General features: G+C 37.3%; 1 protein-coding gene across 4 annotated transcripts in view; it reads left to right on the top strand.

The window, feature by feature from the left end:
• The window catches only part of LOC136040845 (doublesex- and mab-3-related transcription factor 1-like), a 69,447-nt gene extending 44,848 nt beyond the window's left edge, over positions 1 to 24,599 (top strand). For all 4 annotated transcript variants that reach the window (XM_065725209.1, XM_065725205.1, XM_065725208.1 and 1 more), the window contains exons 4-6: positions 2,004 to 2,278; positions 20,068 to 20,206; positions 24,464 to 24,599. In XM_065725209.1, the coding sequence (XP_065581281.1) occupies positions 2,004 to 2,278; positions 20,068 to 20,206; positions 24,464 to 24,495 (446 nt within the window). In that variant the 3' untranslated portion in view covers positions 24,496 to 24,599. The remainder of the gene's footprint in view (positions 1 to 2,003; positions 2,279 to 20,067; positions 20,207 to 24,463) is intronic.
• The last annotated feature ends 221 nt before the right edge of the window (positions 24,600 to 24,820 follow it).

Genomic DNA, 24,820 nt, shown 5'->3' with positions numbered 1-24,820 from the left:
TTCAAAATTATTTCAAATTTTTCAAAATTAATAATAAAATTATTATTATAATAATTATAATTTATAATTATAAATTATAATGTAATTTATAATAATTATAATAATAATATTATTATTATTATTAAAATTATAAAAAAATAATAACATAAAAAATACTATTTCAAAATTATTTCAATTATTTCAAAATTTCAAAATTATTTCAAAATTTAATTCAATTTTTAATTTCAATTTTCAATTATTTCAATAAATTTCAATTTATTTCAATTTAATTTCAATCAAAATAAATTTTATTTTCAGTCTTCAATTTGAAACAGTGTTGCCAGACGGGTTGTGTGTTTTATTATTTTTTTTAAGGTGGCTTTGAGTTGGATTCTTCCCAATCAGTTCATTCAGTTATTTTTCGAAAGGTTGCTCGTTTGGTCCAAATGAGATGTGCATATCCTTTCATGGATGAAAAAAAAAAAAAAAATCTAAAACTACTTAGATCGTATATACTCTCTCTTTTTTCTGTAGCTTATTTTGTAATTTTGTTATACAACGCATATTACATATATCTCTGACATATACATCTTCATATATTCTTCTTCTTTGGTTATCAGGAGACGCTAAAGACTCAATTCCAGATCGAAAATTCTCAGTAATTTTTTGGAAATTCTTGCGTAATTTTGGTTCATAAAAGGTGCAAATGTCTATTTTTTTATGCCGTGTCTCTGCGTAGTCCGGACTTTGATCATTTTTACACCGAGTCAGGACGTACTTTCTTTTTGCACCGAGCCAGGAGTCCCTTTTGCTTAGGACGTCAAGTCAGGGAAAGTCCTGGGGGAAAGTGCTGCAAGCTATTAACTTTGCCCCTTGTCTAAATACAGTGTTGGTTTTTGGGCAGTATACAAACAATTCGGTGGGAAGTTACGCGGGAGTGTTTCCATGGAGGATTGTTTCCTGAAAAAAAAAAGGGGGGGGAGCTAATTTTCCGGCAATATTTGAAAAACGATCGGAACTTAAACGAATTGAAATTAATGAATAACATTAAAGCTTAAAATGAACGAAATGAGGGGCGTTGCCCCCTCTCAAGACCTTGCTGTTTATGCTAAGAACTTTTAAAAAAGCATATTATTTTAATTAAAGGGCCCCTGTGTTTCAGGAGTCATTCTTAAATAATTGGAGCGAAAAGTCCAACTCTAGCGTAAAGAGCGAGGTATTGAGGAGGGGGCAACTCCATCGTTTAAGTAATAATTTTTGTTCGTTTTTAAGTTTTGTTGGTGCCCCTTACTTTCAGTTGAAAAAAAAGAAGCATAAAGAGCAAAATACCCTGCTCTTTACGCTTGAACTTCTAAAAACACTCATTATGAGTGAGTTTCAGGTTGTTTTCTTATTTAATACAATTGTAAAAGGACTATTCTTTCGGAAATCTTTCATATAAAGGACTGAACAAAAGTTTTGGTTTTAATTAATAGCTAAAAATGTCAAATAACGTAGATAACTTCGAAGACCACACTGCCTTTCCATGACGAAAGTAAATCAGTTCAAAATAGGGATGAAACCTTTTAACTGACAGTGGATATATATATAAATTATTTAACTGGATATTTCGAACACATATACAGTGTTCATCATCAGAGGTAAAACTCTGATTTAAAAAAGGAGTTTTACTGCTGATGATGAACACTGTATATTTGTTCGAAATATCCAGTTAAATAATTTTTATATATACTCACTGTCAATCAAAAGGTTTCATCCCTATTTTGAACTGTTTTACTTAAAAATGTCAAATAATTTGTTTTTAATCCCCGTGGCAGGAAAATACATACATTCGTTTTTCACATATATATGGGACATGAATCGTCACTTACTCTCCCTCCCAATTCAAGAGTCAAATATATTCCTAAATATATTTATTATCCCAACTACCAGTTTTGCTCAACCTAAATTGTTACATAATTTGAACCACACAAATTTAATTTCAAATATTTTATTATTTTGAACGAACTTTTTCTCAAATCCAGGCCCAAGTCCAAATACAAGCGCTCCTGTGCCACCGAAACTGCTCCGAATACACGCTCCGAATACAAGTGTCACTGAAACTCCTGGTGTAGTCAATGAAACTCCGGTTGCGCAAGATTTTCATGATATAGGAATTTCAACTAGTTCAGGTATATATGTACAGCATGTACAAATACAGCCAGTATATGTACATTCTACTGAAACCTCCACTGTTAGCTCATCGACTATTCAACCTCCATCTGCACCAACCCCAGCTCTTGATTTGTCCGTTGCAAAAGTAAGATTATTTTATATTCATAATATGCTTTGATGTATGTATGTTTTTGATATATGTTTAAGATTTATTTGCTTAACATATGTCTTTTTTATGTTTGTTCATATTTCAGCATTGACCACATGCCTTCAGTCAGGTATACGGGACCTACGGAGTTTTTATTTAGATCGACTTCGTCATATTTTCAATTTCTGTATTATGTTATAGCCATTAAACTACCAAAATGAAATCTGACCACTGAAACTGGTTAAACGGAAACTCGCACAACCATATATATATATATATATATATATAATATATATATATATATATATATATATATATATATATATATATATATATATATATATATATATATATATATATATAATATATATATATATATATATATATATATATATATATATATATATATATATATATATATATATATATATATATATGTATATATCGAAAAAAGCTGTGAAAAAAACAGAAATTAAGTTTACAATGAAAAAACCTCATTATGCAGTTTTTGGTAGTAGCAGGTACCAACTTAAAAAAAAAACGGAGAAAAATCAGCGAAATAAGCTAAAAAATTACGGCACTAAACAGGTAAAGAAAAATGTTGCTTTCATTTTGAGGTGGCGGTGTTTTCGGGAATAAACAGATCAATGGTTCATTTACATATTGCGCGAACTCATCCGTATCCTCCGTATCTTTTCGAATAATGGCTCAGAAAACGCTACGTTTTAAGGCAAAGTTTTAAATAAATATATCAGCTTGATCTAAGTTTTAAAGATGAAAACAAGTTATAAAAGAATAAAATTGGCTAATTTGACTCTCGCTTAGTCCTTATACTGACAGGGAGGCGCACACGAGAAAAAAGAGAAACAAATTTAGTCTGAAACAATAAAGTTCAACTAGCTTGTCTGGGCGTAAGAGTCAAACTGTTCTATACCCAGTCAGGAACAGTAACTTTAGAAACCGTCTCATATAGAGAAGGTAGTGCTGCTACTCAGTGATAAAACTTGGAGGTACCTTATCCAATTACAATGCATATGGGCTCACACTGTTGCTGCGCCTCCTTTAGAGCCGGCACCACAGAGTTTTTGTCACTGCTGACAGCAATACGTGCCTCATATAGAGACGATAGTGCTGCTATTCAGTTATAAAACTTGGAGGTATCTTATCCGATTACAATGCATAGGGGCTCACACTGTTGCTGCGCCTCCTTTAGAGCCGGCACCACAGAGTTTTTGCCACTGCTGACAGTAATGCGTGCCTCATATAGAGACGATAGTGCTGCTACTCAGTGAAAAAACTTGGAGGCACCTTATCTGATTACAATGCCTAGGGGCTCACACTGTTGCTGCGCCTCCTTTAGAGCCGGCACCACAGAGTTTTTGCCACTGCTGACAGCAATACGTGCCTCATATAGAGACGATAGTGCTGCTATTCAGTTATAAAACTTGGAGGTACCTTATCGGATTACAATGCCTAGGGGCTCACACTGTTGCTGCGCCTCCTATAGAGCCGGCACCACAGAGTTTTTGCCACTGCTGACAGCAATATGTGCCTCATATAGAGACGATAGTGCTGCTATTCAGTTATAAAACTTGGAGGTACCTTATCTGATTACAATGCCTAGGGGCTCACACTGTTGCTTCGCCTCCTTTAGAGCCGGCACCACAGAGTTTTTGCCACTGCTGACAGCAATACGTGCCTCATATAGAGACGATAGTGCTGCTATTCAGTTATAAAACTTGGAGGTATCTTATCCGATTACAATGCATATGGGCTCACACTGTTGCTGCGCCTCCTTTAGAGCCGGTACCACAGAGTTTTTTCCACTGCTGACAGCAATACGTGCCTCATATAGAGACGATAGTGCTGCTATTCAGTTATAAAACTTGGAGTTACCTTATCTGATTGCAATGCCTAAGGATGCACACTGTTGCTGCGCCTCCTTTAGAGCCAGCACCACGGAGTTTTTGCCACTACTGACAGCAATACGTGCCTCATATAGAGACGATAGTGCTGCTATTCAGTTGTAAAACTTGGAGGCACCTTATCCGATTACAATGCATAGGGGCTAACACTGTTGCTGCGCCTCCTTTAGAGCCGGCACCACAGAGTTTTTGCCACTGCTGACAGCAATACGTGCCTCATATAGAGACGATAGTGCTGCTATTCAGTTATAAAACTTGGAGGCACCTTATCCGATTACAATGCATAGGGGCTAATACTGTTGCTACGCCTCCTTTAGAGCCGGCACCACAGAGTTTTTGCCACTGCTGACAGCAATACGTGCCTCATATAGAGACGATAGTGCTGCTATTCAGTTATAAAACTTGGAGGTACCTTATCTGATTGCAATGCCTAAGGATGCACACTGTTGCTGCGCCTCCTTTAGAGCCGGCACCACAGAGTTTTGGCCACTGCTGACAGCAATACGTGCCTCATATAGAGACGATAGTGCTGCTATTCAGTTATAAAACTTGGAGGTATCTTATCTGATTGCAATGCCTATGGACGCACGCTGTTGCTGCGCCTCCTTTAGAGCCGGCACCACAAAGTTTTTGCCACTGCTGACAGCAATACGTGCCTCATATAGAGACGATAGTGCTGCTATTCAGTTATAAAACTTGGAGGTACCTTATCTGATTGCAATGCCTAAGGATGCACACTGTTGCTGCGCCTCCTTTAGAGCCGGCACCACAGAGTTTTTGCCACTGCTGACAGCAATACGTGCCTCATATAGAGACGATAGTGCTGCTATTCAGTTATAAAGCTTGGAGTTACCTTATCTGATTGCAATGCCTAAGGATGCACACTGTTGCTGCGCCTCCTTTAGAGCCAGCACCACGGAGTTTTTGCCACTGCTGACAGCAATACGTGCCTCATATAGAGACGATAGTGCTGCTATTCAGTTATTAAACTTGGAGGCACCTTATCCAATTACAATGCATAGGGGCTAACACTGTTGCTGCGCCTCCTTTAGAGCCGGCACCACAGAGTTTTTGCCACTGCTGACAGCAATACGTGCCTCATATAGAGACGATAGTGCTGCTATTCAGTTGTAAAACTTGGAGTTACCTTATCTGATTGCAATGCCTAAGGATGCACACTGTTGCTGCGCCTCCTTTAGAGCCAGCACCACGGAGTTTTTGCCACTGCTGACAGCAATACGTGCCTCATATAGAGACGATAGTGCTGCTATTCAGTTATAAAACTTGGAGGTACCTTATCTGATTGCAATGCCTAAGGATGCACACTGTTGATGCGCCTCCTGTAGAGCCAGCACCACGGAGTTTTTGCCACTGCTGACAGCAATACGTGCCTCATATAGAGACGATAGTGCTGCTATTCAGTTATAAAACTTGGAGGTACCTTATCTGATTGCAATGCCTAAGGATGTACACTGTTGCTACGCCTCCTTTAGAGCCGGCACCACAGAGTTTTTGCCACTGCTGACAGCAATACGTGCCTCATATAGAGACGATAGTGCTGCTATTCAGTTATAAAACATGGAGGTACCTTATCTGATTGCAATGCCTAAGGATGCACACTGTTGCTGCACCTCTTTTAGAGCCAGCACCACGGAGTTTTTGCCACTGCTGACAGCAATACGTGCCTCATATAGAGACGATAGTGCTGCTATTCAGTTATAAAACTTGGAGGTACCTTATCTGATTGCAATGCCTAAGGATGCACAGTGTTGCTGCGCCTCCTTTAGAGCCGGCACCACAGAGTTTTTGCCACTGCTGACAGCAATACGTGCCTCATATAGAGACGATAGTGCTACTATTCAGTTATAAAACTTGGAGGTACCTTATCTGATTGCAATGCCTAAGGATGCACACTGTTGCTGCGCCTCTTTTAGAGCCGGCACCACAGAATTTTTGCCACTGCTGACAGCAATACGTGCCTCAAATAGAGACGATAGTGCTACTATTCAGTTATAAAACTTGGAGGTACCTTATCTGATTGCAATGCCTAAGGATGCACACTGTTGCTGCGCCTCCTTTAGAGCCGGCACCACAGAGTTTTTGCCACTGCTGATAGCAATACGTGCCTCATATAGAGACGATAGTGCTGCTATTCAGTTATAAAACTTGGAGTTACCTTATCTGATTGCAATGCCTAAGGATGCACACTGTTGCTGCGCCTCCTTTAGAGCCAGCACCACGGAGTTTTTGCCACTGCTGACAGCAATACGTGCCTCATATAGAGACGATAGTGCTGCTATTCAGTTATAAAACTTGGAGGCACCTTAATCGATTACAATGCTTAGGGGCTAACACTGTTGCTGCGCCTCCTTTAGAGCCGGCACCACAGAGTTTTTGCCACTGCTGACAGCAATACGTGCCTCATATAGAGACGATAGTGCTGCTATTCAGTTATAAAACTTGGAGGTACCTAATCTGATTGCAATGTCTAAGGATGCACACTGTTGCTGCGCCTCCTTTAGAGCCGGCACCACAGAGTTTTTGCCACTGCTGACAGCAATACGTGCCTCATATAGAGATGATAGTGCTGCTATTCAGTTATAAAACTTGGAGGTACCTTATCTGATTGCAATGCCTAAGGATGCACATTGTTGCTGCGCCTCCTTTAGAGCCAGCACCACGGAGTTTTTGCCACTGCTGACAGCAATACGTGCCTCATATAGAGACGATAGTGCTGCTATTCAGTTATAAAACTTGGAGGTACCTTATCTGATTGCAATGCCTAAGGATGCACACTGTTGCTGCGCCTCCTTTAGAGCCGGCACCACAGAGTTTTTGCCACTGCTGACAGAAATACGTGCCTCATATAGAGACGATAGTGCTGCTATTCAGTTATAAACCTTGGAGGTACCTTATCTGATTGCAATGCCTAAGGATGCACACTGTTGCTGCGCCTCCTTTAGAGCCAGCACCACGGAGTTTTTGCCACTGCTGACAGCAATACGTGCCTCATATAGAGACGATAGTGCTGCTATTCAGTTATAAAACTTGGAGTTACCTTATCTGATTGCAATGCCTAAGGATGCACACTGTTGCTGCGCCTCATTTAGAGCCAGCACCACGGAGTCTTTGCCACTGCTGACAGCAATACGTGCCTCATATAGAGACGATAGTGCTGCTATTCAGTTATAAAACTTGGAGGCACCTTATCCGATTACAATGCATAGGGGCTAACACTGTTGCTGCGCCTCCTTTAGAGCCGGCACCACAGAGTTTTTGCCACTGCTGACAGCAATGCGTGCCTCATATAGAGACAATAGTGCTGCTATTCAGTCATAAAACTTGGAGGTACCTTATCTGATTGCAATGCCTAAGGATGCACACTGTTGCTGCGCCTCCTTTTGAGCCGGCACCACAGAGTTTTTGCCACTGCTGACAGCAATACGTGCCTCATATAGAGACGATAGTGCTGCTATTCAGTTATAAAACTTGGAGGTACCTTATCTGATTGCAATGCCTAAGGATGCACACTGTTGCTGCGCCTCCTTTAGAGCCAGCACCACGGAGTTTTTGCCACTGCTGACAGCAATACGTGCCTCATATAGAGACGATAGTGCTGCTATTCAGTTATAAAACTTGGAGTTACCTTATATGATTGCAATGCCTAAGGATGCACACTGTTGCTGCGCCTCCTTTAGAGCCAGCACCACGGAGTTTTTGCCACTGCTGACAGCAATACGTGCCTCATATAGAGACGATAGTGCTGCTATTCAGTTATAAAACTTGGAGGCACCTTATCCGATTACAATGCATAGGGGCTAACACTGTTGCTGCGCCTCCTTTAGAGCCGGCACCACAGAGTTTTTGCCACTGCTGACAGCAATACGTGCCTCATATAGAGACGATAGTGCTGCTATTCAGTTATAAAACTTGGAGGTACCTTATCTGATTGCAATGCCTAAGGATGCACACTGTTGCTGCGCCTCCTTTAGAGCCAGCATCACGGAGTTTTTGCCACTGCTGACAGCAATACGTGCCTCATATAGAGACGATAGTGCTGCTATTCAGTTATAAAACTTGGAGTTACCTTATCTGATTGCAATGCCTAAGGATGCACACTGTTGCTGCGCCTCCTTTAGAGCCGGCACCACAGAGTTTTTGCCACTGCTGACAGCAATACGTGCCTCATATAGAGACGATAGTGCTGCTATTCAGTTATAAAACTTGGAGGTACCTTATCTGATTGCAATGCCTAAGGATGCACACTGTTGCTGCGCCTCCTTTAGAGCCAGCACCACCGAGTTTTTGCCACTGCTGACAGCAATACGTGCCTCATATAGAGACGATAGTGCTGCTATTCAGTTATAAAACTTGGAGGTACCTTATCTGATTGCAATGCCTAAGGATGCACACTGTTGCTGCGCCTCCTTTAGAGCCAGCACCGCGGAGTTTTTGCCACTGCTGACAGCAATATGTGCCTCATATAGAGACGATAGTGCTGCTATTCAGTTATAAAACTTGGAGGTACCTTATCTGATTGCAATGCCTAAGGATGCACACTGTTGCTGCGCCTCCTTTAGAGCCGGCACTACAGAGTTTTTGCCACTGCTGACAGCAATACGTGCCTCATATAGAGACGATAGTGCTGCTATTCAGTTATAAAACTTGGAGGTACCTTATCTGATTGCAATGCCTAAGGATGCACACTGTTGCTGCGCCTCCTTTAGAGCCAGCACCACGGAGTTTTTGCCACTGCTGACAGCAATACGTGCCTCATATAGAGACGATAGTGCTGCTATTCAGTTATAAAACTTGGAGGCACCTTATCCGATTACAATGCATAGGGGCTAACACTGTTGCTGCGCCTTTATTAGAGCCGGCACCACAGAGTTTTTGCCACTGCTGACAGCAATACGTGCCTCATATAGAGACGATAGTGCTGCTATTCAGTTATAAAACTTGGAGTTACCTTATCTGATTGCAAAGCCTAAGTATGCACACTGTTGCTGCGCCTCCTTTAGAGCCAGCACCACGGAGTTTTTGCCACTGCTGACAGCAATACGTGCCTCATATAGAGACGATAGTGCTGCTATTCAGTTATAAAACTTGGAGTTACCTTATCTGATTGCAATGCCTAAGGATGCACACTGTTGCTGCGCCTCCTTTAGAGCCAGCACCACGGAGTTTTTGCCACTGCTGACAGCAATACGTGCCTCATATAGAGACGATAGTGCTGCTATTCAGTTATAAAACTTGGAGGCACCTTATCTGATTACAATGCATAGGGGCTAACACTGTTGCTGCGCCTCCTTTAGAGCCGGCACCACAGAGTTTTTGCCACTGCTGACAGCAATACGTGCCTCATATAGAGACGATGGTGCTGCTATTCAGTTATAAAACTTGGAGGTACCTTATCTGATTGCAATGCCTAAGGATGCACACTGTTGCTGCGCCTCCTTTAGAGCCAGCACCACGGAGATTTTGCCACTGCTGACAGCAATACGTGCCATATAGAGAAGATAGTGCTAGATAACTTCGAAGACCACACTGCCTTTCCATGACGAAAGTAAAACAGTTCCAAATAGGGTTGATACCTTTTTATTGACAGTGAAATATAAAATTATTCAACTTGATATTTCGAACACATATACAGTGTTCATCATCAGCAGTATAACTAAAACTCAACTCTTACTGCTGATGATGAACACTGTATATGTGTTCGAAATATCCAGTTAAATAATTTTATATTTCACTGTCAATAAAAAGGTATCGTCCCTATTTGGAACTGTTTTACTTTCGAAAATAGTGCTGCTACTCAGTGATAAAACTTGGAGGTACCTTGTCTAGTTACAATGCCTAGGGATGCACACTGTTGCTGCGCCTCCTTTAGAGTCGGCACCACTGAGTTTTTGCCACTGCTGACAGCAATACGTGCCTCATATAGAGACGATAGTGCTGCTATTCAATTCTAAAACTTGGAGGTACCTTATCTGATTGCAATGCCTAAGGATGCACACTGTTGCTGCGCCTCCTTTAGAGCCGGCACCACCGAGTTTTTGCCACTGCTGACAGCAATACGTGCCTCATATAGAGACGATAGTGCTGCTATTCAGTTATAAAACTTGGAGGTACCTTATCTGATTGCAATGCCTAAGGATGCACATTGTTGCTGCGCCTCCTTTAGAGCCAGCACCACGGAGTTTTTGCCACTGCTGACAGCAATACGTGCCTCCTATAGTGACGATAGTGCTGCTATTCAGTTATAAAACTTGGAGGTACCTTATCTGATTGTAATGCCTAAGGATGCACACTGTTGCTGCGCCTCCTTTAGAGCCGGCACCACAGAGTTTTTGCCACTTCTGACAGCAATACGTGCCTCATATAGAGACGATAGTGCTGCTATTCAGTTATAAAACTTGGAGGTACCTTATCTGATTGCAATGCCTAAGGATGCACACTGTTGCTGCGCCTCCTTTAGAGCCAGCACCTCGGAGTTTTTGCCACTGCTGACAGCAATACGTGCCTCATATAGAGAAGATAGTGCTAGATAACTTCGAAGACCACACTGCCTTTCCATGACGAAAGTAAAACAGTTCCAAATAGGGTTGATACCTTTTTATTGACAGTGAAATATAAAATTATTCAACTGGATATTTCGAACACATATACAGTGTTCATCATCAGCAGTATAACTAAAACTCAACTCTTACTGCTGATGATGAACACTGTATATGTGTTCGAAATATCCAGTTAAATAATTTTATATTTCACTGTCAATAAAAAGGTATCGTCCCTATTTGGAACTGTTTTACTTTCGAAAATAGTGCTGCTACTCAGTGATAAAACTTGGAGGTACCTTGTCTAGTTACAATGCCTAGGGATGCACACTGTTGCTGCGCCACCTTTAGTGTCGGCACCACTGAGTTTTTGCCACTGCTAACAGCAATGCCTGGTGTTAATGAGACGCCTTCTAAGCTAGTGCTCCTAACTGTCTATACCCTATATAATAGCTAGAAGAAACGCTATTTTTCCTGAACAATTGATTACTAAGCTGTATGAAAATTAAGTTTTTGATATAAAAAAAATATAAAAACAGGCTATTAAAACAAATTGAGGTTTTTTTATAGCCTGGGTGAGCAGTATCATACAAGCTGGGATAACCTTGGACCAATTTTATAAGATCATGAACTTTTTAATGATCCATAGTCATGGTTTTATTCATTTGAAAACCAAGAATCCATCCTGATTAACCGAATCGTTGCGGAAATCTGAAGAGTTTTTCAAGCACGAAAACGGACGGAATATCCGCACGGAATCGTAAATTCGGACTGTTTTCCGCAATGTGTAAATGCACTATAGTACTGTTAATTTTTGCGGACGGTAAACGTTAATGCGTGATCCTGTCCTTAAGTTTTGAACAACCCCAAAGAAACGTGTGTGAAAATCCACTGTTTTTTGGTGTGAACACAAATAAACCTGAAAGGGGTCCAGTTGGTCCATTTTTTTTTTACTTTATTAATAGTTGAAATTTTGATGGTATTTCTTCATCAAATTTTCAACTTCCTAATTACCACAGAGCCCGATTGTCAACTTTTTTATGGCAAAATTCTCTGACGTAAAGAGGAGGTTTCAACATTCAACATACAAGGCCAAAAATTCGGAACTCCGCTCCAATAACTGTATGTACAGCGAAAATGATGTCCGGATGCTTCGATTGGCCGATTGGAAACTCAAAAAACTAAAAATCATAAAAAATTAGAAAAATAGGGTGTTCAATTTTTAATGAAAAAAAAATCAATATGGAATAATCCAGATTAGTAATAGTGGGTGCAAATTTTAACACTTAAAACAAAAAAAAAGGATGGGGAGAAAATATCAACTAAAACGCGACAAAACAACTTAAGCAGCTTTAGTTTAAAGCTATAATTGTCAGGGATAATCAACAGATTGTTAATGCCTGTAGACAAAGTTTTAAGAGAAGAAAAGTGTGGTTTTAAAAAAAGTTCTAGGATGTTTCTACCAAATTTTCTCTCTCAGGTGAATAATTGAGAAGTGCCTGAGTTATCAAACACCTTTGGTCCTCATTTTTATAGATAATGAGCAAGCGTTCGATCCTGTTGAGAAAAGGGCTTTAGTGAAGGTCTTATCCTTGTTTTGTATACCAGACAAATGTATTAAAGTAATAATTGCTATATACGAGAATAACGCTACTGCGGTTAAGTTAGGAAATGAGGTTAGCAGCTGTTTTCGTACTGAGTCAGGATTTAAGTAGGGGTGTGTTCTATCTCCTTTTATATTGTTCGTTTTCATGGACTTTGTCTTAAGGAGCACAGGAAAGGCAATGGAAGACCACAGAATCAAATGGGTAGGAAAACCCTTATGGACTTCGATTATACTGAGGATCTAAGCACCCTGGATACAAGTGTGAGCAAAATGAATGAATTTTTAGAGTTTTTGCGAGTTTTGGGTGCTAGAATAGGGTCATAAATTAATGTTATGAAGACTAAGTCACTAAGGCTTGGAATAAGTGAAGGAAACGTTGAATAAGGAAAGGATTGGCCAGGCGGTTAGCTTCACTTACCTCGGTAGCGTTACTAGCATTAATTAAAAAAAAAAACTTTCCGAAAAAGAAGTTTTCTACAGGAAATTAAAGCCATATTAAACTTAAGATCAGAAGAAATAGAAACCTACATTAACTCAATCTCAAAACAACCAGAAATTACTATTAAGGGATAAATGAAACCCAAAAACGAACAGAAATTAAAAAACAATCATTGCAAAAAAACATATAACATGTTCTAGCATAAATGAATCAATAAATCTCAAAAAAGTAAAGCTTAAGTTGAATATGCAAATCAAGCTGAAAATGATCAAAAATATTTTGCTATTGAGAATTAAATGAAACCCAAAACGAATAGGAACGAAATAAACAGTCATAGCAAACAGACAAACAATAGTTACTAATATAAATTAGTAAATAAATCTTAAAACGAGTGGAACTTAATTTGAATATGCAAATCCAGCTTGAAACGAAAACAAATTTACAAAGAAGAGTTTGGGTAAAAAAATAAAATGTTTTGGGTATTGAGTTTGGGTAAATAAAAATACAAGAGCTGGGTAAAAAAAAAATAAAAAAAAAAAATAGTTTGGATTTTGCCTCCTTTCAATGTAAAAGTGTAAATCCTACTGCGTCATTGGCACTTTACCAAAAGTTATAACAGTCTTGAAAAGTAAAAATAAAATCAAGCTGAATTTTTATACATACTGCTGTTGATTGTTGAAAGATCAAGATTTTCAGATTTTATCAAGATTGATCAAAATTGATCAGATTTTTCAAGAGTTCAAGATTTTATTTCACTGTAGTTTTAATTTCATTTTCAATGCTGCAATAACTGGAAAAGAAAATATTTGTAATTGAATTGAATTTATTCATAACCCGTTATAATACACATGAAAATAGCATAATGTGAATAAAATAAAAGAGGAAAAAGAAAATGACCTAACAAACTAAACAACACTTCACCTTACTTAAGAACAATTAAAACGTACAAAAGCAAAACATTTATTGAATCAAAATAGCCCTCCATGGATGCCGACCAATTTTACTATTATAAGCTTCTATGCTCTTTCAGGTAGAAGCATTCGGGTCTATGATGCCGTATCTTTTAATGACCCAGAAATTGCTTGACCATGGTGGAAGGGCAAGCAGGTATTTGGCATACCGGAAATAGATTCGCCGAAGCTCCTTCGGCGAATTTATATAATATAATTCGAATCTATATAATATAATTCTATGTAATATAATCTATATATATAAAAATAAGTTGTTTGTCTGTCTGTTGACTGACGTCTTGTTTGTGTGTCGACTGACGTCATTATAAGGATTGAGCATTATGCCGTCATGAAGTTGTTGTTGACTCACGTCATGTTTGTCGACTGACGAAAGTACAGACCGGGATACCAATAACGACCGGGACACGGGGAATATAAATGACCACCAGGACACTCAAAGAGAAATTACAGACTGGGACACCGGGACACAAAGGACGGCCGGGACACAGGGAATATAAATAATGACCGGGACACAGGAACGCCGGGGGCACAGGGGGATATATGAATGACGACAGGGACACAGAGAATGTTCGATTAGCAATCACCATCAGCAAAGCTCAAGGGCAATCATTAGAATAATCAGGTATAGATCTGGATACGGATTGTTTTTCCCATGGACAATTATATGTTGCATGTTCAAGAGTCGGTAAACCTGACAATCTCTTTATATGCACAGACAATGGGACAGCGAAGAATGTTGTATATTCGCAAGTTTACGTAGTTAAAAACATATATTTATCTATCTATATTCACAGGTGGGACACAGGCACACAACTATAATGGGCGTAACTAATATTTGCGCGTAACGACTTACGCGCGCGGGGGCTTAAGGGGGGGGCGCGAAGTCCCCTCACCAATTATGTGTTGGGATGGCGCCGTGCCACCCAAACAGCTAGTATTATACAAAATCTGTATTATGTAATATAATTCGTTTTCAGTGAAGCACCAATGACGTCGTAGGCTTTAGACTTTTACATTTAGGGGCTAGTATCCAAACTCTTGTTTGTGATGACGCTATATTTGTCTTAAAATGGTTTGGAAACAACTAAAAACATTAAACTAAATATTGTATATATAATGATATTAACCGCTGATAGCTCACCAGTTCAGAATTTAATATTACTGTTATTTCCATGTTTATTTTCAACGTTGTAATAAGTAAAAAGAAAATATTTGTAATATAATTCGTTTTCAGTGAAGCGCCAATGACGCAGTAAGTTTATACTTACAGTGAAAGAAGGAGGCAAAACCCAAACTCTTATTTGTAGAGATTTTTGTTCGATTCAAGCTGGATCAATTTAAGTTGCATTCGTTTTAAGATTTGTTTACTCATTTATATTAGTAACTGTTGTTTGTTTATTTGCTGTGATTATTTGTTTAATTTTTTTCGTTTGGGTTTCATTTATGCTTCAATCACAAAATACTTTTGTTTGTTTTAAGCTTGATTTGCATATTCAACTTAATTTTACTCTTTCTGAAATTTATCTATTCATTTATATTAGTACCTGATTGTTTATTTAATTTCGATTCGTTTTGGGTTTCATCTATTCTTTAATAATAATTTCTGGTTGATTTGAAATTGAGCTATTGTAAGTTTCTATTTCTTCTGATCTTAAGTTTAATATGGCCTTTACTCTTCTTTAGAAAACTTTTTTCGGAAAGGTTTTTTTAATTAATTTCTGTTCGTTTTTTATTGCCAAAGTTTCAAGTTTTTTAAAATTCCCTTATTTCAAATTTTTTTTTATTCTAAATAAAGTAACAGTTTTGGTAAGAATTAATAAATTAAACTGAATAATGGGTATGTAATGATATTTATTGCTGAAAGTTTACCAGCACAAGATCTTTTTTTACACAGGCCAGATTTAAAGCTGTGACGCCTTTAGGCACAAGCGTTTTTACCGCTCCGTTTTTGCAAGATTTTCGGTAAAATCTCTAAAACTTCAGGAATAGTCAAAGCTACAGGGCCTAGTGAGCCTATTGGTCTGATCTGGTTTCACTGCAATTTTCATTTTATTTTCAATGTTGTAATAAGAAAAGAGAAAATATTTGTAATATAATTCCTTTTAATAAAGTGCTAAATACAATGTAGGCCTTATACTTTTACCGTTAGAGAAACGAACAGTAGCCATATTCTTGTTTGTAGTGAAGACACCGTTCAGTAGAAGTATATAACCTCTACTCCCTGAAAATGACCGTGGTCTAACCCCAATTATTACAGTAAAAAAGCGTAAGCAGTAAGTTTAGTCCTAGGTGGTTGACCGAAAAGGACATTCTTTGGCAATCTCTCACGCTTCATCTGCAGAACGTGCCTTAGCCACCTCAACTTTTCTCTCATTATTGTCCTCGAAAGTGGGATTGAACCTCACGTACAACCTACTGTTTGAGACACGGTTAGTCAGTCGGGTACCCAAAACAAACCTTACGCATTTTTTCTTGGAAACATCTTGCTTATTTTCCTTTATTCTTCGGAGCTCCTATGCTTCAGAACCATACTTAACCATTGTCATCACTGTAGCTTCTAATATTCTTATCTTGGTCTGCAGACTAATCTTTCTATTCTTCTAAACTTTTTTCAGCTGTGAAAAAAAACACCCTGGGCGTTGGCTATTCTACTTTTAGCATATTCACTGCACCTACCATTTTTACTAATAATACTACCAAGATAAGTGAAGCTGTCCACTTGATCGATCTTCTCGTTACCCAGCAGTACCTTTTCACCTTCACTTATTCCTACCCTTACCGACTTAGCCTTTTTAATATTAATTTTGAAACCTTTTCGTGCACCCTGCACTCGTAAAACCTCTAAAAGTTCATTCATTATGCTAACAGTTTCATCTAGGATTCTTAAAAACTACTACTACTACTACCAACAACTCACCTCAGCACCATGCCGCCTAAGACCAAAACACCTACGCATGATTCTCCTCCTTCCCAATATATTCAACTTCCCCCTCTTTGCGCCCTCCGAGTAGGTTTCTATTTACCTTAAATCTTTCTTTATGAAATCCTTTCACACCAACCAGGGACGACTTGCTTTTTGCTTGGCCCTAGACGCTTGGCCGAAAAGGACAATCTTTTGTCATCGTTCATCCGTAGAACGTGCCCAATTCATTTTAACTTTTCTCTCGTATCAAACAGTTCGTGGTAACGAACTGTAGTAAGGAGCGACCCGGCTCAATAGTAAACGAAACTCTAAAAAACGGAATTTCGATGCTAAAGGATATATCAAAAGAATCGGATTTTTATGCTGATTTCAAATATATAAGTTTCATCAAGTTTAGTTATTTTCATCAAGAGTTACGAGCCTGAGAAAAATTGCCTTATTTTGGAAAATAGGGGGTAACACCCCCTAAAAGTCATAGGATCTTAACGAAAATTACATCATCGCATTCAGCGTATCAGAGAACCCTATAGAAAAAATTTCAAGGTCTAATCTACAAAAATGTGGAATTTCGTACTTTTTGCCAGAAGACAAATCACGGGTGCGGGTTTATTTGTTTTTTGTTTTTTTTTTGTTTTTTTTTTCCCAGGGGTCATCGTATCGACCAAGTGGTCCTAGAGTGTTGCAAGAGGGCTCATTCTAACGGAAATGAAAAGTTCTAGTGCCCTTTTTAAGTGACCAAAAAAATTGGAGGGCACCTAGGCCCCCTCCCACGCTCATTTTTTTCCCAAAGTCAACGGATCAAAATTTTGAGATAGCCATTTTGTTCCGCATAGTCGAAAACCATAATAACTATGTCTTTGGGGATGACTTACCCCCCACAGTCCCTGGGGGAGGGGCTGCAAGTTACAAACTTTGACCAATGTTTACATACAGTAATGGTTACTGGGAAGTGTACCGACGTTATCAGGGGGATTTTCTTGGTTTGGGTGTGGGGTTCAGGGGAGGGGGCTATATGGGAGGATCTTTCCTTGGAGGAATATTTCATGGGGGAAGAGAAATTCAATGAAAAGGGCGCAGGACTTTCTAGCATTACTATAAAAAAAAAACAATGAAAATATAAACATGAAAAAGTTTTTTCAATTGAAAGTAAGGAGAAGCACTAAAACTTAAAAAAGAACAGAGATTATTACGCATATGAGGGGTTCTAAAAATACTTTAGCATAAAGAGCGAGGTATTTAGGAGGAGATAAACACTTCACTCTTTATGCTAAAATTTTTTTAAATAATTTCAACTATTTATTCTACGGCCTTTCTGATTCAGGGGTCATTCTTAAAGAATTGGGATAAAACAAGATTTAGTGTGAAGAGCGAGGTATTAACGAGGGGACCAACCCCCTCATATATATAATCAAAAATATAAGAATATAAAAGTTTGTTACGTAAGTTAATTCTTAAGTTACGTATTTTTTTTTTACCAATAAAAACGTTCGCTAAAAATAAAAGATCTAGTTGCCTTTTTAAGTAACCGAAAAATTGGAGGGCAACAAGACCTCCTTCCCCACCCCTTATTTCTCAAAATCGTCTGATCAAAACTAAGAGAAAGCCATTTAGACAAAAAAAGAATTAATATGCAAATTTCATTTTAATAATTTATGTACGGAGAGACAAAATCAGTCATGCATTAATTAAAAAACTTTCAGAAATTAAATAAAAAAAACAAGTTTTTTTAAATGAAAGTAAGGAGCGACATTAAAACTTAAAACGAACAGAAATTACTCCGTATATGATAGGGGCTTTTCCTCCTCGACACCCCGCTCCTTGCGCTAAAGTTTGATTCTTTCTCGCCACTCTACTTTTTAAAACAATAAAAAACTTTAGCGTAAGGAGCGGGGTGTCGAGGAGGAAAAGCCCCTTTCATATACGGAGTAATTTCTGTTCGTTTTAAGTTTTAATGTCGCTCCTTACTTTCATTTAAAAAAAAACTTGTTTTTTTTATTTAATAGCCCTAGAAAGCGGGATTGAACCGCACTTTGCGTACAGCCGATTTGTGATACAGTCAGTCAGTCTGGTAAGCAAAACAATCCGTAGGCAATTTCTCTGAAATTATCTAGTAAATCTTCCAGCGTTTTTCGGAGCATCCATTTTTGTTAGCAATGAAATTCTCGTACATAGCACTAATCACTTAAATGCATTTGTCTGATATACCATTCAAGAATTAGACTTTGGCAAAAGCTCTCTTATCAGCTGAATTCCATTCAAATCAAATAACCAGCGTCACCAAGACTCGAACCCCTGTCCTCACGGACAAAGGGTCTCAAGTGTAGCTTATTAACCTACTCGGATAGGGCGGCTAATAAAAGAGAAAAATAAAAGAAAAACAATATCCAGATTATAAGGAAAAGATTAGATATAAGGAAAGTATAAAAGACAAATAGTTCTATTGTCCCTGTGCACTCAACCCTGACGTGGCGTACTTTGCATGAGAGCTGGCTGATAACTTTGTCATATTTTGATACTCTAAACGGAAAAAATCAGTTTTCACTGATGACTTAATTAATTTGATATTGTAAACATATCTCATAAGAATATACAAGCATACTCTGGAATGGCCGAATGACTGCAGGAGATTTTTGTATATTTCAAAATTATGTGATGATAAATAAAAAAAAGAAAAAAGATTAAGATCCTCCAGAGCGATTGAGACGTTTCTGTTAATGAGTCTTTTTTACAGAGACAGTTGACACGCCTTTCGTCCAACCTTACACAGTGGAGATCGAACCTTAGACACAGTATTGCCAAACTGAAGACCGATCCACAGTACTACCATTATTATTATAAATATTTTTTTTCTTACTATAGTATTATTGTAAATATCATTATAAATAAGAATAAATAAATAATATAATAAACAAATATAATAATATATGATAATATAGTAATATATAAATAATATAATATAATATATGAATAATATATATATATATATATATATATATATATATATATATATATATATATATATATATATATATATATATATATATATTAAAATATAATATAATAAAATTATTATATATTATATATATACTAATATATACATATACTAATATGTGAATAATTATTAAAAAATCCAATTATATATACTAATATATAATAATATGTACTATTAATGTAATATAAACGTGCCATAGCAATATTGAAAAATAGCACAATATAATTACTGAAAATTTTTACACTGACAAGTGAATCCTCAGAGTAGACTGGGGGGGGGGTACACCATCCTAAGGGATTCCATCGGGATTGGACATAGAATTGCACTCTGAGTAAAATAAATAATAAAATAAACATGAAAACTTTTTTTCTAGGACTACAGACATGAGCGGGATTTAGTTCTTTATTTCAAAGAATTTTTGAATATCACAGATGCGGCATTGCCTCTTCTTGTTCTGGTTGGTAAGAACTGCGACTGGAATAGAGACCGCATATTGAGGGCACTTGGATATGGTAAGTGTGTGGGGTTTTTACAGTATTTTTATACTTCGTCTGTACAGAGGATCAAATTTCAAAGTTCAAATCTTCAATAAACTGAACGTCCACGTAGAGGCATGGCATTTGCTGAAGTATTTTAAAGCAATTCTATTCCTATCGGTTGTTTTAAAGGAGACGTAGGTTTGGTCTTTGCTTGGAGTTCTGCATGCGACATCAGTTAGCATAAAGTATGAATATTTGTGTTGATATAAAGTTTCTTATTTATCAGAATATAGAAAAAAAGCACTACTGTTAATAACAAAAAGCAAAATAGCAAAACAAAAAGCAAAAAACAAAAGCAAAAAACAAAAACAAAATAAAAAAAGCACTACTGTTAAAAACAAAAAGCAAAATAGCACTATCTAATAAATTCTGAGAGATCAGAATGATTTTCTGATTCCAAATGATAATTCAGAACGTCGTAGTTCACAGGAGAATTTCTGACCGCGCCATACGTAGCATATTAATACGCAGATTTAGGGCTTGCTATTTAAAAAATCAAGTATCCAGAAATATATTTAAAGTAACGAAATGGTCTGATTACAATTCAATTATTAAGCCTCTAGCCATTGAAAAAACTTCAAAATACAAAAGCTGTTTTTGAGAATACAAATAAAATAGCCTCATTATAGTAAGTTTTGAGGAATCAGATAGATGTTCTGATTATAACACCGGGATCAGATCCTCATCTGATCCATCTGATCAGATGAGGTCTGATCAGATCTGATCCATCTGATCTGATCAGATCTCATCTGATCATCTGATCAATGATGATTGTTCAGGAGAGTGTGATTGTGCATATACAGGAGTTACTTTGAAAAGAAGGAAATAAATTTAGAAGAATGATTTACATCTTATGATTACAGCAATTAGAACCTGTGATTAGAAGAGTGATTAGAATCTCTTGTTACTATGCAAAATATGGCAGTTACTATTGGAAATAACATGAAAAAAGGAATTTTGAAGAATGAGATAGAAATTTTAGCTACAAGGGATTAGAAATTGTTTTAGTTAGTTTTAATTCACATAGTTGTTCCTATTTTTTTGAATTTGTGCTACTACTAATAGCAGCTCACTGCAGAACCAAGCCGCTTGAGGCCAAAAGCTGTGCACGCTCCTCCTACATCCAAATATGTTTAAAGCCTCCCTCTTTGCACCCTCCCAAGAAGTTTCCATTTCCCTTAAATCTTTCATTGCGAGATCCTTCCACCCCATTTGGGGAAAACCTGCTTTTCGTTTTGTCCTAGACCGTTGCCCGACAAGGACGATCCACAAAATAAGTTTTTCAGGGAAAGGTAAAAAAAACTCAATTAAACCAAAAATGAGCAGAAGTAGAATCAAATAATCTACCAAGTGCGAAACTGCCACAAATCAACATCAATAAATAAATGAAACCCAAAACGAACAGAAATTACAATAAATAACCGAGTCAAACTCAAAACGAGCAGAAATTAACATAATTAGAGCTTAGAACCCATATACCTTCTCAAGACCAGAACATAATTTGCACTTTACTGGAAAAAATACAAATAAATGTGCATTGTCAATTTAATGTACATATGCTCATATTTATTCCTTAAAAGCCAAATAATTTATTATTTATTGAAGCTATAAAAGTGAAAACATTTAAAATTTATTTATGTCCCCAGGGCATAACTTACAACCCGTGCCCTGAGGGCTATGGGGTGGGTCATTCTCAAAACATAATTTATGGACCTTTCAACTACGCTGAACAAAATGGCTCTCTCAAAATTTCAATTTGATGTGTTAAGGGAAATGATGGGATTGGGGATGGCTGCCTATGATATCAAGTAAAAAAAACAATGACACTATGGTTTTTTGTCATTATTTGTGTAAATTAGACAAGCAATGTAGGCTTATTTAAAGATTTTTAAACAATTTATTCGTTAGGATGGAAATTGAATAACCAGATAACAAATTGTTTTAAAAGAGTCAAACAAAAGAGAGAAAGAGAGATATTTCCTGTTCAGATTACTGTCAGTAAACTGTTCAGTTTACTGACCAGGTACTTTACCGAGAAAGTCTAATGTTCAGTAGACCAAAAAGAAAGAGAGAGGAAAGAACAGGGAAATTAAGGCAAAGGATAAATTATAAACACAAATCTCAAATTTGTACATTAAAAAATGTGTGAGAACTACAAATTTAAACGATAGAATTGCAACTGATGAAATGGGCTAAGCAAAGAATTTAAAAGAGATAAAAATTAAAAATAAAATAAATTTGGCAGATACAGCCATATACTGTACCGTTTTCAATATTGTGAATGCATGATGCCACGGTTAACGAGGTATAAACTATGAATGTAAAAACTCAAATTGGTACATTAATTATGTGTCAGAATTAGTACTTTAAATGATACAATAATAATTTATAAAACGGACTGAACAGAGAACGTAAAAGAGATTGAAAAAAACAGAAAAAAACGGTGTTGACATATACTACGGAATACTGTTCAGTTCAAAAATTTACCCAAAGGGAAAAAGTGAGACTGTCTCCTGTTCAGGCTACTGTCCTGTTCGTCCGTTTTAAAAAGTTCGTTTCAATCTGTTAGTTTGTTTTAATAATGTATTTTTGCAAACCAATCCCATTGTTTCTTATTTCTGGAGACAAATAATCCTACATTTTTAAAACCGGGGTAATTTATACTGAATGAGAAATCTTGGTAGACAAGGAAGTGCAGTTTATGGAGAGACAAATAGTTCCGCCTTTTCAATCTGTGATTGGTTCTTCTGCGAGAAAAAAAAACGGGAGATAATGTTGGCAGTTACTTCCACTTAAGAACTGATTGTCAAACCCAGATTACCGAAGTCTTCTGAAAGAAAGGGATTTGTATAAACCTTAAGAAGCTGCAATGTTAGACCACCCTAGAAGGGGTTGAAGGTTCTTTTTTAAAATCGTCAAAATTTAACGCTCTGGTGCTGCTCAATTTTTCAATTGAAAAAAAAAATGAATTGAATTTTTCCTTGAATTGAATTTTTCAGTTCAATTCAAATTTTTTCAGTTGAAAAGTGAACAAGTGTTAGTAGCCTGATAAAGAAGTTGCATTAGTTGCAAGCAGGCAAAAAAGTATAGTCATTTGTACGGGTGGGTGAAGGGCATTAGGATGTGAGAGGGGTATTCAAATTTATGGACGCAACTATTTTTTTTTATACAGGCTTCGCGGCTCCATCACAGGTGAAGATTTGCCGCTAGTCCGGGTAACTGAGGACTAGTTACCAGGTAACTGAGGACTAGTTACCAGGTAACTGAGGACTTTTCCAACACTGAGGCATTTGTTATACCTTCTCTTGAACGCATCAAGGAAAGGATTTTCTGGGATTACCTGTGCCGGCGACCATGTGGCGACCAATCGTTGGGCGAAACTTGTTTTTAGATATTCTTTGCAAGGAATACCCTGCTCAAGGTAGACTTGACGAGCTGTACTTCGATGAATTGATCGCAAGGGCGTTGCTCTGTGAGGATTGAGCTTTGATAACTCCTTTGATGAGGTCTTACGCATGTACTTGTAAGAAACAGACATAGACGTCACTTCGAAGCGTTCCTGGATCAACTGTGGGGTTTTAGCCAGAGGTGCCAGAGGTGCTGCACGAACTGCTCGATTTTGAATCTCTTGGAGCGGAGCGATGCGGCTTTTTGGTCCACCAACAAAGAGAGGACATGCATATTCCAAGACAGGTCTGATGCACGAAATGAATAGTATATTTTGACACATTTGTTATAGTATGAAGTAAAAGTATAAAGTAAGGCTACGGATGCAATAGTTGTCATTTTGGCTAATTTTATTTTGAGACGCGCTTAAAAATAATGTAAGGTAACGTTTTTTCCTTTTCTGGAGGGGGGGGGTAATTCTTTCCTTTCCTTTTGGATACGCACCTGAAGTCAAAGGGGGAATATTGTAGACTGAATAACAATAGTAGGATCAAGTTTCATGTGAGAAATTTAATGCAGCCCATAACGGTTCATATTTTCCAGATCAATATGATTGTGCGATTTCTTAAATACATATTTAATAGTATTAAGAATAAGATGACCAGTTTCACAATCTATGTCATTTCCTGTTAATTGTTTCCGTACAATTAATCCTTCTTACCGTCATTATATTTTAAGATAGTTGGTGAATTTTCGCTTTTGAATGTTACCGTTGGTTTCTAAAAATTTTGTACTATTGTTTTCACTATGGCTTTGACTATATCTAATTGTATTTTGTTTCAGCTGAAAAGATGATCGAAGATCTTGCTCTGTAGCTGTAAATATTTTGTAACGTGATGCAATTATAATTTGTATTATTTTTTTTGTATGCTTTCGATAGTTGAATTCTAAATTTAATAAATTTTATGATCCTTTCCCATTTCTCTTCAATCGTTGCTAACATGATGGACAATTTTTTTTTACTACTATCAAGTACGTACACATAGAGGAGGGCCTTCAGGCCAGTGCCCTCTGTCCCTCCTCCAGTGAAACATTGGGAGTTGTACAGTTTTTATTAACTTCTTATGTGTGTCATATAATGTATTTTTTCTAATATATGCCCTTACCCTAAATGCCTTCCGGCCTATGTGCCTGCTTACC

Source organism: Artemia franciscana, chromosome 21 (assembly GCF_032884065.1).
Source record: "Artemia franciscana chromosome 21, ASM3288406v1, whole genome shotgun sequence".
Lineage (NCBI taxonomy): Eukaryota > Metazoa > Arthropoda > Branchiopoda > Anostraca > Artemiidae > Artemia > Artemia franciscana.
Note: the sequence above shows the minus strand (reverse complement) of the source record. Positions and strands in the feature narration are given on the sequence as shown.